The 17,269-nt window shown below is 33.2% G+C and overlaps 1 protein-coding gene across 6 annotated transcripts in view; it reads right to left on the bottom strand.

Moving 5' to 3' along the window:
* The window catches only part of LOC111045382 (high affinity cAMP-specific 3',5'-cyclic phosphodiesterase 7A), a 319,448-nt gene that overhangs the window by 298,634 nt on the left and 3,545 nt on the right, over positions 1–17,269 (bottom strand). For 4 of the 6 annotated variants that reach the window (XM_039430779.1, XM_039430781.1, XM_039430776.1 and 1 more), the window contains exon 2: positions 9,847–9,985. In XM_039430779.1, the coding sequence (XP_039286713.1) occupies positions 9,847–9,978 (132 nt within the window). In that variant the 5' untranslated portion in view covers positions 9,979–9,985. Of the gene's footprint in view, positions 1–9,846; positions 9,986–13,545; positions 13,714–17,269 lie in introns of those variants that run through there. The other 2 variants (XM_039430777.1, XM_039430780.1) reach the window with 2 other exon arrangements.

Below are 17,269 nucleotides of genomic sequence, written 5' to 3'. Positions count from 1 at the left end.
TATTCGGTTTTGAAAAAGGCAGCCCTCGCAATTAATGTACCTTTTAAAAGAGAAGACATCTCTATAGCACATGGGGTCCCTTCTACTAAGTTAAAAACAAAGCCAATTATTGTTCGTTTCATTTCTCGGTCAACAAAGATGCTTTGGAGAGGCTCTGCTAAAAAGAAAGGTCGTCTGTGCTCTACTGAAATCTACCCGAATCTTTCAAAACAATCAGTTTATTTCAATGAACATTTGACTTCCTATAACAAATACCTACTCGGTAAAGCGAAAGGCTTGGCAAAAAAATGGTGATTTAGCCTTTGTTTGGGTGAGGGAGGGGAAGATTTTGGTTAGAAAGAGTAAGGACTCACCGGCAAAAAGGATCTCCCAAGATGATGATGACCTATTAAAACTACAAAAGTAAAAATGATGATTATTATTATTAACTATTTGGACTTTACCTACTTTTTTATCTTGAATCTGAAGTTAACTGGACTTGTTATTTAATTATATGGTGACTGTGAAAAGCCGGGAGCTGGTTTTGTTATTAATTTCTATTGAACTTTTATCTATTTTCTTTTTTCATTTCTTTATACATACTTTTCTCAATTTCTTCTTTTTGTTTTGTTCTTTCTCTTTCTTATGGTTATCATAAATGACTCTGATGAACTGATTTCTCTTGAGACCTATAATACTATTCAGATAGATGATATCTTTCAATGTCATCAGACAGAGTTGTTTGGTAATATCGATAGTAAATCTTACCTTAATAATATTATTCATATAAATATCCGAAGTCTAAATAAAAATTTTTATGAGTTTTCATATACATTAAGTAATAGTTCTGTAGATTTTCATATTATTATATTGAGAGAAACTTTGGTGGTTGATAATGAAAACTTCAATTTAAATTTGAAAGGATACTCAGTAATCAATAAGCCAGGTAAAATAAATAAATGTGATGGGATCTCGGTTTTTCATAAAAGTGATTTGATAGTAGATGAGTTGAATTTTGAGATAACAGAATCAAACTCGATTGTCTTGGAAGTTCAGGTGCCCGGAGTAAACAAAAAGATAACCCTTATCGCAATCTATAGATCACATTCAACTAATATAGATATATTTCTGAATGGTTTAAATGATTGCTTACATTCTTATAGAAACCGGCCAAACATAATTTTTGCAGGTGATTTAAATATTCATTTGAATAAAAATACATTGATTTCAAACGAGTATTTCGAAATTCTATCTCTAAATGGTTTGAAATCATTTATAAATAAACCTACTAGAATAAATAATGGATCAGAATCATGTATAGATCATATATTTTTCAAAAACTCCACCTTTCATCCTAATAATGTAATAAGCTCAATAATAAAAACAAATATTACAGATCACTTTTGTGTCAGCATCCACATAGATCTAAACACGGAACTTTAAAATTCTGTAAAACCTAATCCTTCATATACAAAAATAGACTATAATAAATTGTTACTCTCAATAGAAACAGAGAAGTGGGATGACTTATTAGAAGCAAATCTCCACGTTAACGATCAAATGAACATGTTCACAGACAAGATATCAAATCACATTGAACACGCTACTGTCAGAGTAAACATTCCTCATAGACTCCAACCTCTCAAACCTTGGATCACACGTGGCCTTATAAATTCAATTAGAAGACGTGACAGAATGTTTAAAACACTGACAAAACAGCCTTTTAATACAATTTTGAAGGAGGAATATATTACTTATAGAAATTTTCTCAATAAATTACTAAAACAAAGTAAATGTAGTTGCTATAAAAACAGAATAAATCAAAATAAAAATAACACTTAAAAATTTTAGGAAACATTGAATGGAATGTTGGGAAGGAAAAGAAGTACAACACAATTTCCAAAAATGGATGCCGATGTACTAAATCAACATTTTGTGCAGGTTGGAAAAACTTATGCTGAAGAATTGAAAAAAAAATAATCCTATCTCAACTGCAGGTAACAAATTCAAGGATTCATGTTTACAGAATTCCAATGAATCGTTTTTCATAACTCCTACAAATGAAAATGAAGTCTCTACCACTTTGAAATTGTTGAAAACTAACGCAGCTCCAGGTGTTGACAAAATTAACAATAAATGCTTAACAATTATTTGGCCATTTATTGTCAGACCTTTGACAATAATAATAAATCGATGTTTTTTGGAGGGTCATTTTCCAGATAGTTTAAAATTAGTGAATATTATTCCCTTACATAAAACGGGTGACCCTTCAAATCCAGCAAATTACCGTCCTATCAGTATGTTGAGCAGTTTCTCCAAAATATTTGAAAGATTAATTAAATCCCATCTAGTTACCTATTTACTAAACCATAATATCATTCATAAACATCAATTAGGTTTTCAATCAAATAAAAGTACAATAGATGTCATTGCTCTTCTAACCCAAACAATTTCTAATAATTTTAATAATAATTTGAAATCAATAGCTATATTCTTAGACCTTGCCAAAGCTTTTGACACTGTCCCATATTCTAAACTTCTAATAAAAATGGAAAAGCTAGGCATTCGTGGAGTACCCCTTAAACTTCTCACCAGCTATCTAAACAATAGATATCAATTCCTCAAAATTGACAATAAAACTAGCTGCAAAGAACTCTCTGATTACGGTCTTCCACAAGGTACAGTATTGTCACCGATTCTTTTTCTTTTATACATCAATGATCTTATCAAACTAGAGGTAGAGAATTGTGTGACAATCTCTTTCGCGGATGACACATCATTGTTATTCACTGGAGCTACATGGGAGGAAGCCAAGAATAAATCAGAAACTGGTCTTAAAATTATAAAATCCTGGCTTGATGAACATATCTTGACCTTAAATATAAATAAAAGTAACTTCATGACATTTTCACCAACTGCTGCTGGTCTGCCACATGCTCTAGACAACATAAATCAGAATGCATAAATCAGATTGCCCAAATTTAGATTTGACTAATTGCTCATGCTCCAAGTTGAAAAGACAACAACATGTTGAATATCTTGGCATAATGGTTGACCAACATTTAAGATGGAATGTCCACATAAACACTACTTGTAATAAACTTAAACATTGGATAAGTAAGTTTCGTAATATTAGCCAAGTTAGTGACAACGAGGTTTCAAAGCTTTTATATTTTGCCTATATACAATCTTATCTTGGATATGGGATCAGAATTTGGGGTGGATCTTATTCTAATCATATAGATAAAATTTTTGTCATTCAAAAAACCCTAATCAAAGCTATACTAGGAAAGCCTAGACGCTATCCGAGTGAAAATCCTTTTTTTTTTAATTCAAGGTTCTAACTGTAAGGCAGTTGTATATTAAAATTCTCATAACTTATATGAACAAACATAAAGATCTATTCAATTTGCGTGAATCTACATATAATCTTCGTCCCTCATCATCACTTTTCAGGTTGCTGACACTAATTTATCTATCTGCAGAAGACTTTTTTTTTTTTTTTTTTTTTTAGATTACGTCCTAAAGACTCCAGTCATGGAGTATAAGACAAGTCATGTTATTACATAATAATTCTAACACTAAGTAGTTCAACCTAGTTTAGGTTTGAAAGGAATTCTTGTACACTATAAAAAGCTCTATCAACTAAATATTTTTTAATTTGTTTTTTGAGAATCTTCAAATCATCATTACTTTTCAAGATTTGAGGTAGCTTGTTATAAAATTTCCTACCAATATAATCTGGTTTTTGTTCAAATAACCTACTATTGTGACCCATTATATGATAATCTGCTCTGTTTCGCGTATTATACTCATGAACATCTGAATTCTGGATCACACCACTCGTTTTCACATGCATTACAACTTCATATACACTAGAGTCTCGATTAACCGAGTCTCGGTCAAACCGAGGTTCCGTGTTAACCGAGCCTCGGATCGGCCAAGGTCAAGGTCAGTTTGGCAGCTAAGAAGCGAAGCAGTTCGATTACACAAAGAACTGTCAAAGATTTTTTCAAACCTTTGTAACTTTTTAATACTTTAAAGTATGTACTACTATTATCTAGTTGTGTGGTTTTGAATATAGTTCATGTTGGTGTACATCACATGGTACGTATTTTTATTTGATTTCCTTAACCCCTTATTTAGATTAGGCCCCGTGTTAACCGAGTATTTGACTATCCGAGGTTGTAGCGGTCCCGATTAACTCGGTTAATCGGGACTCTAGTGTACATACAAAGATGGCACAGTTAATAGACCAAGCTTTTTAAATAAAGGCCTACAAGAGTCTAACCTATTCACTTTCTCTATACATCTGAGTGCCTTCTTTTGAATCTTAAACACCCTGTCCATATTTTGTTGAGATGAATTACCCCATACTAAAATAGCATACCTAATATGAGATAGTATAAGTCCATGGTAAGCAGTTAACAGTAGTTTTTTATCATTCAGCCTAGCAAGCTGCCGCAGGACAAATACCCCAGATGATATCTTATTACATATCCTCTCAATGTAAGGATGCCATGTTAATTTCCTGTCCAATAAAATTCCCAAGAATGCTACTTTCTCTTCTTGGTCTAATTCATTTTCCTCTACAAACACATTTATTTCTCTATCCTCTACTGAATTTATTTACTTTTGAATTGTAGGATTGACATTTCTTACTATTTATTGTTAATTGCCTTTGCTTCAAGAATTGGACAATTGACTGTACTCCAGTAAAAGCATTTATTTCAAGACTATCTAATAAATAATTGTTAAAGATAAGCGATGTGTCATCAGCAAACAACAGAGCTCTGTGATCTTTTAACTCTTTTGGTAATTGGTTCACATACAACAGAAACAGTAAGGGACCCAGAATTGAGCCTTGAGGTACTCCAGCCTGGACCTCCAGTTTTTGAGATTTAATTTTTACTATTTCATTCCCATCCACCTTGGTAAGCTCAACACACTGGTTTCTACCTATGAGATATGATTCAAACCATTTTAGTTCTATACCATTCACACCTACAGTTTTTAGTATTTCCAATAATATTCTATGGTTCACACAATCAAAAGCTTTGGATAAATCAAGAAATATTGCGGCTGCCTTCTCACCTGAATCTATTATATCTATTAGTCTTTCAACAAGGGATACTATTGCAGTCTTAGTAGATTTCCCTTTCTGGAACCCATGCTGTTCATCACATATGAAATTAATTTCTTCCAGGTGCATCAATAGCCTATTTAAAACTACTCTTTCATAAATTTTACTTATTACATTTAGAATACTAATGGGTCTATAATTTTCAACTCTTTCAGAATCACCGCTCTTGAAAATTGGCAAAATTTTTCCTTGTTTCAGATCATCAGGGAAAATACCCTGCTCTAGTGAAGTATTTAGGAGATTGTATCAAAACTCATAAATAAAATCCCTCATCAATTCATCACCAATAAGTTGAGTAAAAAGCTGGTAAGAGATATAAATGAGTGGTTGGCTTCAAATGATATAATAATTTAAATAGTGGCTGCCAAAGCCAAGCAAACTTTCTCTTATTCTCTCCAATATTCATCTTGAGAAACAAAACTTAATTCTATTAGGTCTCCCTCTGCCTTCTCCCCTATCCTTTTTTACTCCCCTTTTCCTTCTTACTCTTTCTTATTGGTTTTTAGTTTCTTTTTAAGTTTAGTAAGTTTCTTTTCAAATTTAGTGATTTTTCTTTCAGTTTTTTTATTGTTTCCTTTCACTGAATTAATTTAGTTCATCTTTTTTTCCTGAAAATTAAAAATATCTAGATTTTTTAAACACTCTGCCTCTGCGCACAGGTTTTTTAACCTTGCGGGGACCTTCCTTATTTTTAAGGAATTTTTAAGGATTGTGTACATCACGAGTGAAATCGGCTTCGCCTCGGGCTTCAAACTTTTCCCTCAGGGAGAAAAAACAGTACTTTTCACACTAGATATAAAAATAGCTATTTTATACCAATCAAGTTTTTTAATGGCTATGTGATGTGTTAGGAATATATTTGAGAATTGATCATTATTAATAATTAATAATATTAATCATTGAATATATTTGAGAATTGATCATTATTAATCATTACTCATTATTGATCATTATTATTATCATTATACTGAATGAATTATTGCAGAAGATAGAAAATTTCACTGACAGAGAACTGTATGGTATCTAATCTGTAAAACGTTCTTATTCAACATTCATCGATTAAATTCAGCGGAAAATATACCAAATCACGTCGAAGAGACAAACCTTGTACAATAATATTATTGTTAGCACGATTGAAAGATAATCGTGATCACTTAGGAGCTTGCCACCATGGACTAGCCTAACGATAGATCGGTTAATCTATTTTAGCATGTTCAAACTATTCTACTTCGATTTTTTACAATTTGAATATTAATGAATTTAAATATCTCATATTTTTAATTTCTCAAAATGATATCAAATCAGTGAATAAAAAAAATTAAGTGCTTTTGAAACAAAAAAATCCAAACATGTTAGGAAGTAATTAGGTACAATTAAGAGAACTTAGTAACCCGATAGACCATTTGGGAAACAAGTCTTATCACAAACATGCATTAAGCACTATCATTCCACATAGATTCTTCAACATTGGAAAATAAACCTTTTTCTCTTTTGATAATCTTGCCTTAAATAATGTAAAATAGGGTAGAAAATTTTCAACATACCGAATGATAGACCATTATATACGAATGAAGAATGTGATTTTAAGTAATAAATAATAATTATATCAAATATCCAATTGAAGCTATATAAATAGAACTAAGGACTTCTGCTACTGCAAATTGATCAATGGAGTGAATAGCAGAGAAAATTTTATGATTGAAACTCCAAAAATTGCGTCCAAACCGGGAACATTCCAGCAGTTGGTTGAACTGCAATCTCTAATAAAATCTTCCATCTCTATATATATACAAATGAATGTCTGTTTGTGTGTTAGTTTGTTTGTTCCCTATAGACTCGAAAACTACTTGACAGAACGGAATGAAACTTTGGGAATATGTTGTGTGAATATTGGGGATGGTTTCTGACCAGAAATTTTAATAGGGGGGCTAATAATAATTAAATATTAATCCATTTTACAGACCTATGTATTCGAAATTGTTGGCAGAGCGGCTAACGTAGAACGGGAAGATCATCATGGTTCAAGATCATGTTGTGATAATATGATTTAGCATATGAACTTATCAGCTCTAATAAAAACGTCACTCTGTGATAAAATTGTTTACTGGTATTAAAACGGTAGTTTTAAGCACATAGGAAGTCCGTATTGAGATGTAAATAAAAATATTGATTGTCTGTCAGATAAATTTCATGATTCACCAAATAAAGTCAAGTGTGACATGAGATACATTGACTTTTTGGCGGTAAGAAGTTCGCTGGGTAATCATAAATAATTCATATGGAGTAATGTAATTTTATGAGAATCTAGAATCTCAAAATATTGTATTGAACTATTCACATAATATTTCATTTTTAATAGATCAGCAAATTATCCATTAGATGAAGATTATGCAACATCAATTCCTAGAAAAAACAATCAAAGATGTAAATTACTGGAATAAAACATTGAGGAACTCTACTGATATAATTATAATGTATTTTATAAATACTCCTTCTACAGAAGATTGTGTCACAAAAGAATACGTTATGTTAAATAAGCACAAGCTCTCAATTACCCTAATAAGATCGACTTATCTTTTAAAATGGTAATACAACTTGTCAAATCCCTTTTATGAGTAAGCTGTGAAATTTCAACCGATTTCAGCTGGCTAACGACTAACCCCATGCGTCATTGTCAATTTTCACCTAATTTCAATTTCAATTTATTCCAGACAACTTATTTAACATAAGTATTTTAAGTCTAGTATGAGCTGGATGATAATGATGATGGTGCTAGAGATGAAGAGTGAGTTAGGGCCTACATTGCAACACTTATATCACTAATGAAATTTAACATAAGTATTCTAATAAGTCTAGTATGGGCTGGTTGATGATGATGGTGCTAGAGATGGAGAGTGAGTTACAGTGCATCACTTATATCACTAATTAAATAACACAATATACAAAGACTAAGCTAATAAAATTACCAAACTAAACAGTAAGACAAATTATTTTACAATACTAAATTAACTTACTTATAACAAAAATTAGTAATTCTAATAATTTTATCTAAACAAACAGCAAGTCAGATTTACTACATTCATTAAATTCAGTGATGGAGTAAAGCCTTGCCCTTTATCCAGTTACCCAATACTGACTTGAACTTCACCAAAGGTACTGCACGGGCACTGGCGGGAAGGGCGTTGAAGAGTTCAATACCTACATAATTATGGCTTTTGTGGACTAACTGATTGGCTTTCTGACCTAACTGGTCAATTGTACAGTTGTACATAATAAATAGCCGGTGAGAATGTGTTGTGAGCAGTACCGGAAGCCTGATAAAACTATTTTATTAGTTACATACAAGACAGCCATTTGCGGCAATAGACCTTGTATGAATCTCAAGTAAGTTACAGTGAAAGTTGAGTGCTGGTGCATACTCATTAGGCGCTTTTATGACCTAAATCAAAGGAAGCCATCGAGAATCGACAACAATTTGTTTGCTTTGGCCTGGCTTTCCGTCTCTTGTGTTTTCTTTTCTCGGCGCTCATAACGCCGACTCACAGATAAAAAAGGCAGCAGAGTATTGATAAAAGAGGCAGAGTCACGTCAGTATATGTCAAAAATGACATTGTCAAGGTCTACCTGAGTGCGCCCCTATTTATTCGATTTGACATTTCGCATTCTGTTCCCCGGATCTGATTCATAACATTGGAACCGCCATAATAGACCGTTTGACTGGTTCAGCGCGCAAATTGAATGCCAACATCAATAATCGGAAGCGAGTAATGAGTTGATTGCAACTCAAATGATTCAATTATTCGGCTCACTAGCACCACTCTATCCACGTTATTGCTATTTGCTCTCTATTGAACAAGACACCAATCAAGCTGCACTCACTAAATATTTACATGAAACCGCTTCGAAGCTATTAAAAACTCTGAATTTACTGCATGTAACAAAGTTCAAACAAATTTTGAATCATAATTCAATCATCATCAAATACGAATTAATTGTGAGACAACTAATATTGACACCTCTTTAGGAACTTTCAATATTACTTTTTACATTCAGACAGAAAAGTGTCAGTTTAATAGATTATGATTTGACAACATTATTATACATGGAGAACAGTGATATTATATTCACTGATTCGATTATCATCTCCTCATATAACCCTGTACCTAATGGCTCTATTGAGGGAATTCCTCCGCTAGCTCTATTACAATTAACAAAGTTCTATTACAATTAACAAAATATATCCAGTAATCCGATTCACATCATGAAGGGCAGAGGTGGCTGAATTTGGATTTTCTCAGTTTGATAATGTTTCCAAATAAATTAGGCATTAGAGGGCAAATGAAGATTCTACAAGACAAATATAGTTGATTCAATTCCAACGATCAGTAAGATAAGTCGAGGCATGAGGTCATGAGGCATGAGTCGAGACTCCATCATCATGTCAACCCTGAGGCAAACCAACTACTACACAATGGACATCCAAATAGGAGGCTAAAGAAAAGGAAGCCTTTTGAACTAGTTTACTATGAATCTATGATTTTACTATTCTTATAATTTCAGAACTACTTGGATCATCAGTGTATTAACTGAAGTATTATAGTTTTTTCATAGCGTATGATTTATAGAGAAATAAAAATTAATGGTAAGTCTCTGAGACTAGTTGCAATGAAAATCAACATTATAAATAAATAAATAAATTAGATTTGAACTTGTAATGACCGTACCTCTTCAGCATCATAATCTTCGTCAGCAATCTTGCTGAGATCCTCCTCGACTATGCACCAGATAGCTCCTCGGCGCCTGCGCAACACCGTCGCCGGCACCGCTATGTCCAGCGCCATCTTAGGCAACATCATTGTACTCCTAAAACACATTATTAAATAATTAGGTAATTTACCAACTATTGCTAATTTAATACAAACTTCACTACTTCCAACTAAGAAGAATGTAGCCAACATCAGTCCTCAAGTCTCATTAGGTCGTGTGATTCAGAATACACAAGAATATTCTATTAGTATACGGTACCCAGAAAATTCTATTCAGAGTCCAGTGTGATTCAGCATTAGGTCGAGTGATTTCAAAAACTATAGTCCTTATTATATTTAATTGTAGTCCTTAGTCGCGGCTCTTCACAGCACCAGCTCTGATACTCCCGTGTTTCGGACGGACACTTTAAGCCGTCGGTCTCGGCTGCCTAAAAATCAGTCGCTGGGTCATGTCAAAGAACCTGAAATTGATCAGTTGCGACCTGAAAACTCACCAGACCTGAGCTAGCCAGGTCACTTAATTTTTTTTTTAAAAATATATATAGTTATGTTGAAAATCATTGCAGTTATCTAGAACCAGCCATCCTCTCTAGAACAGTATATATACATATAATATGATAAGTGAAGTTTTCATTCATTGATATTGACTAGTAGTGAGATAATCGATTAATTGTTGGGGCATTGTAAACTCATAAATTGGATCATTCTACCAAGGTGTGTGAGAGGTGGGTAGTTTACAAGGATAGCAAGTTTCAATGGAAACTGAGAATTTAAGAGCATCTGAGAAATGAAAAACGAACAATTAAATGTCAAGCAATCAAATCACAATAACACGAAATATCAATTCGACACCAGTAATTTGTTGGGAGTGAAACATTAATAACTCATTCTATTTGGCAATTTAGCTTCTATCTCTATGAATAAATTTCACGCCATGATTGAAAATAGCCGCAAGCGGCTAAATTTATGACGTTCAATCACTGATAAAGATAATGTGAGCAGATTCACGTGGGTTCGATTTTTGGGTAGGGGTTGATTGATTCAATTGATCATTTCAAGTAACAATCAAAACTTAATTTGAGATTAACATCTCTCAGCTTTCCTCATGGTACGTTAACTTGGAAATTGATTGGACTGTTCGACTAACAATACAATGGATGTTACTGCTTCTGCTTGCGTATCAGTGTCAAACATGGTATAGGAATAATGGAAAATTACAAAAATAGAGAATGCTATATGAATATCAAGATTGCAAAATTGTAATTCAAATATTCAATATGAAATTACAATAATCATTTTACGTAATGCAATTTTTATTTTGTAATTAAATAAGTGTGTTACTAGTATTCAAAAACATTCAAGTAAATAATGAAAATCAAAATGACATTAAAATCAAGTGAGACTCGGAAAGCCTTGTAAAGACGAAAATCCACGTCAGGTACCACAAAAATCAAATTTAATAAAATAAATTGAACTAATATTCCGTCAAATACTGAACACTAATCTTAGTTTGTAGAAAACGAAAATTATTAGTTCGTAGAAGAACAATTTTCACGTGGAGTACCGCGTTTTCATTTCATAGCTGCACCGGCCCTTATTTGAAAATGCATGCTTTCTCCTTTCAGGGGGTACTAGGCCTATATTATCTAGGGAAATGAAATCACTTTAACAGTTGCATTTGTAAACATGCATAGGAAAGGTGAAAGAGTCTTTAAAAACTACATAATCGATTTTGTACTCAAACTAGACAAACATGCATGTCTTGCTTGGCAAAGAAATAATATAGCCTATACTACATAGAAAAAAGTTAAAGAAGCGGATATACCTCTCACATGAGCTGAACGAGAACGGATATTATGCCACTGTTATTCATGATAAATAATCAATGCTTTTGAAACAGCCGGTGTCGTACAAGTGGTTTCCAATACAAATGGATGCATCGCGTGTGAAAAACTATTTCATAATATTAGTGACTGAGCTGATAGCTTTGCAAGAAATTGGAAAGATGGTGAAAATAACAATACAGAGCTCCATATCGCAGAAATTGATTGGGAAAAGTTGATCATCAGAAATGTTACGAAACTCCATCAAATATGGTGTGATTTAGATAAGGTATTGGGTATTGGGAGGATTTATGACATTTGTACGAAATTAATTGTCGCGTTTTGTCACGAGTCAAAAGTCAACTGTTACGAATAAGACAAATCTGATTTTTATGAGTTGATAATGTGCTTTATGAATTATTAGCATCATGTGAAATTTCATGTTCATTGTTAAATCACTGTTTCAAGATGAAGGTCCTAACAAATTTTGAGTGATGTGACTAGTGTTAATATGAATCGGAAATGTATATCAACCACTAAAGTTGATAAATGACTTTCAGTCTATGGCATTTTTTTTTAATTTGAATGTTCTAGTACAACAAATGAGTCCTCACTACGATACAAACTTGAAGAATTCAGGTACAGTACATCTAAGTAGCGATGTATAGGCTAAGATCATAATGCAATGACGATTTAAAAAAAAGTAAAAAGATGCAGTAAAAAAATAAGAGCCGGTACAGATTGTACTAGTTAAATTAACTAAATAGAACACGAGAGTACTGATTCAGCCCAAAAACCAATGACGAACTTGTCCTATAATTTGTAGATTTAAAAATTTTCGCTGATTCCATCAATATTGATGACAATCAACAGACATTCTCTGGAGTATTGTATAAAGTTGTTACTCTACGACTTATTTGGAATTTGGAATTTATTACAAAAAATTCATACATTACAAAAATTTGATATAGACAAGTCTAACAAAAACGCAATATCTCAAACTAAGAAATAACATAAAATAGAACTTGACTAATCATGAAAACTTAAGATAAATTATTGATTTATAAATTATTCATAGGTAGCTACTTGAAAATGAGGAGAATATTGGAATTTTATCATGGATGTCAAGGGAACGCTATAAAAATAATTGCAAATTGAAGCTCCCAACATAAGTTATTATGTAATTTTTTTACAAGAACGATTCTGGAAAACCAAGACAACAGTTAATGGCAGACTACTAAAGATTTGTTTGACTTGCATAAAAATAAAAAAAATCATCTCTCACATAATTAACGTAAGACTAGTAAGACTAGACTATACTATAATAATATATAATGTATTCATTTACAACATGTGTATTTCGATATGACCTCAAGGTAGGGAGTGAGGGTTATTCTATGTAAGGTTTCACCACACTGGTCAGTTACTGTGACACTCAGCAATACAGTAAGTAGATTATTCAATGGCTGTTACATCATTATCTTGTTATATCGGAAAGGTTTCAAGGCCAACACAAAATTATAGAACTATTTGTTTTTCATATAGTAAAACTTTCTTCACGTATGAAAAAAATATTTCATGGTGAATCGAATAGAAGACAACTTTCAACAACTAAAGCCAGTCACACACACATCAACCAACGACGTACGATTTTGTGCTGTCCTTATAAATTCTACATAATGATGTTTGACAAGTTCCGCCAGAATTCTGGTAGAATTCTTAATAAGGACGGCCAGAAATTGTACGTCCAAAAATCGATGTGTGTGTTAACTGTATGTGGCTTAACAGTATTAAAAAGAATAGAATAATAATGAATAGATTCAATCAGGTTTACCTAAAAATGCAATTGATGAAAACTGATTAAATCCACTAGTTCTGTCTCGATTTTCGAAAACTTCCGCGGAACAAACACGACAAACTTTTCGAAATACAGAGCCGACAAACGCCGATTAACCGCGAACGCTGAGTTCCGGCTGCCGCGGCGTCTATCGATGCACTGATCCACTGATCACTGATCTCAGTCGACGCTAGCCGTGAAACGCAGCCTGACTGCTTGCAAGCATTCCACAACTCACCTAAATGCAATCGTTATCTCTATTCAACTCACTAAAAAACCGTCTAGCTCGTACCTCTCTCTCTGTGGAGAGAATAATGTTTGAGAGAAGAGAGAATCAGTTTGTTTTCGTAAGGTTTCTGAGGAGTCAGAGAGAAACAGAGAAAGACAAAAAGAGTTGAGAGCGAATACGGAACGTATAACTCGTAGAACGCATTAAAAACAAACAGCTTATTCAACTCTCAATGCGACCCAATATTATTGCCTATGGATCTACACTGTTCAGAATATATACATAACTTTTATATTAATATTTTATGAATATCTGATCTATTTTTTACAGGCGAATTAAATATGGACGAAAATAGAGGCGATTCACATTTACTGCTCCTTGAGAATTCTGAGAATAAAATCCAAGAATTGGTAAGTGTAAAGGACCAACTCAATATAGTAGTTGTGTGCTATGCTCTCTAAAATATTTGTAGGCATTTATCTATAGTATCGTGGCTGAGTAGTCATTCCGATTTAAAAAAAGGTCCAATTCAGAAGAAAAATTAAATTAATAACTTGATTATTGAAGTAGAAGTATTAGAATAATTCAAGGCGACGAAACTGTGAATATCCCCACAAACTACACGAATGAGACTGATATCATTATTAAAATTTTCAAGAAACTGAGCTACTTTTATAACATTTTTCAATACTTCAGTTGAAAGCAAAAACAGAGAACAATAATTATGATGATACTGAGTTTCCTTGTGATGCACAACCCCCCCCCCCCCCGTATGCCACTTGTGGGATACGAGCGCACCCGAAAATGTGAAATCAAAATCCGTCACATCCCTCTCGAATCCTCGAATGATTATTGAACTTATTTTGGCATCAGTAATCATTTAAACACCTTTTTTCAAATCGGGATTTCGGCTCGTACTACATTCAGACAACAGTTTCGGCAACCAGTGGGTCCGAGCGAGACGTGGGCTATTGGTTCATATTGGGCTCATTACATCGGGCAACCATTCCTGGTGCCCCAGCGTGCTTTACATTAGCTAGTGCTTTGCCAATGGTTGGGGTCCGAGCGAGACGTGGGGTATTGGTTCATATTGGGCTCATTACATCGGGCAACCATTCCTGGTGCCCCAGCGTGCTTTACATTAGCTAAAGCTTTGCCAATGGTTGGTCTCTGGCGACTCACTGGTGGCTGATAGCTTAAACACTTTCTTATTGGTTGGAATATGGTTACGAAGTATGTACGCATCTTTGGTGCCGGTCTCAAACTCAGCAACTATCTAATCAAAGTGGTTGATTTTTTACTTGATCTCTAGAACCAAGTCTAGAAAAAACTTAACTCTACTACCTATACTAAAGAAGATGCAGTCACGAGATGAAACCTCGGTCCCCAAATTACTGCTGCAATTTCAATCTTTTTCTCGTGAATAAATCCATCTATATATTATGACTGACACTGTACTGTTGAAGTTACATTTGTTCAAATATAGCCATTGTTTGGGACATAAAAGTGAACGTGGAAGCTAGTACTAGGTACCAGGTACCGCACTCAGGATTCCTTCATCCTTACAACAAAAAGTATCGTACTCACTCATAATTCAGGGATATTACATCTTAAAATGGTTATAGAAAGAGTTAATCAAGTCAAATATGATTATGTAATTGATTTGGCTCAATCATACTAATTTAAAGATAAAATTATTTGTTACCAATACAAGTATCAGAAGCATGTGACTGAAATATGCAGTGAAAGTTGTCTGAGATCCTAGACAGGAGAAAGTATACACGATTCCACTGATAAAACCAGTAAATACTTCTTATCACTCCACAGGGGGTACTCTGCTAGGCATATTTTATTTGAGAGCTATACTTCATGCTGAACAATGTCCCATGTTCCATTAAAGGTTTACGTAAGTCATCTCTATCAAGTTGCGATAATAACAAGCGTACATTACCTGCAACTCATCATCAACATTCTAGGCCTAGGATTAAATTAACTAAAAGTACTGTTATCCCATAAACATAAAAATACGGTTTCTGAACAAGGATTATTCCCATTGGGAAAGAACACATTGTTCATAACTCTACGCAAAAAATATGCTTTCCATACAATAGACCTACATATTGCATGTTCAAGGGTTGCGTTCTTATATTTCAGTGAGTAAATAATTTTTTCTGTAATAATTATAGCATTATACAGAATGCTGTGATAATAATGGAGAATAAAGAGAAATGAAATTTATACTTTATTTTTCAATAATTCCAAATTCAAGGGCTGTTTTTCATTTCCAGGCTATTAAGTTCAATTGATTTCATTTTTCATACACTCTCAATGCATTATGAAATACAGTAGTATTTTTAGAAAATAAGACGAGACGTGAGTGAAAGTACAAACATGTAGCCTAAACTCTTTCTATTCAATCTAAATCGTAAATTGCTGTAGGGCATACAGTAAAAATAATGGGTAATTCACCTTAATTAGGTAAACAAATGCAAAACAGTAACTATACAATATAGTACACCAATAATTTTTCCGCGTACTTCCTTAATTTTCTTGGAAAATCAATGTATAATCTTGATGTCTCGATAAGGCAAGACCCCAAAAAAATCCATTCCAGTGATTATTTCAATGATGAAAAAATTGAACAATTATTATAATCATCCACTACGAGTCATGAGATCCAAGATTTTCTAATGTAATCATCGTTCATGAAACAATTATTAAGTAATAAAGGAGTTTTTGACAAGACGTCAAGAACAGATGCCATAATAAAAACATAAAACAGTCATGTATTAAATCATAATGAATAGTATAAACTGTATAGTATATAGGAATGTGGCCATTAAACTGCAAATGAAGCAATTCTACAAGTCAAGAACATGAGCTAAATATTTAAACATGATCACAAAAAGAGTGCTTTAAGCCTAAATTATATACGAGTCACGACTAATCCATACATGGTGAACATACAGACTTCTATGCGATGAAAAGAAAATGTTTTTAAGTGACAATATTGCATGTACCGTATTTAGAACTCATAGGCTAATAAATAATGAAAAGACTTTTATAATGTATAAAAGAATTATGATTGAAACCTGTACCTGTACAGTGTACAATCCATATATAGTTGACTATGAAATTGTGATATTTGATGTTGTACTAGATTGTTTTGCACAAGTCAAGCACTTACATTAGGCTAACATTGTGATCTTGATAAGACTGCACTAAATCATTTTCGTATCAAAATAATATTGTTATAAGCATAGTCAACATTGAATAGGCGACAAAAACTCAAAGAAGTGGAAGTAAGAACTGGTAGAGCAAGTAATGCAACATAACAGCATAATATCATGTCAACCTTCCTCAACAAACCAATAACCAATCTTGTTGAGACGCCTGTCTTCTAATATACACCTCTCAACTTTCTCAAGACTCTATCACAAGCACAACTTGTTCAAGAACAAGCTTCCTCCACCACTCAATCACCTCGACAAT

The sequence above is a fragment of the Nilaparvata lugens genome, chromosome 6, assembly GCF_014356525.2.
Source record: "Nilaparvata lugens isolate BPH chromosome 6, ASM1435652v1, whole genome shotgun sequence".
In the NCBI taxonomy this organism is placed as follows: Eukaryota; Metazoa; Arthropoda; class Insecta; order Hemiptera; family Delphacidae; genus Nilaparvata; species Nilaparvata lugens.
This window is presented reverse-complemented; position numbering and strand designations above follow the sequence as displayed.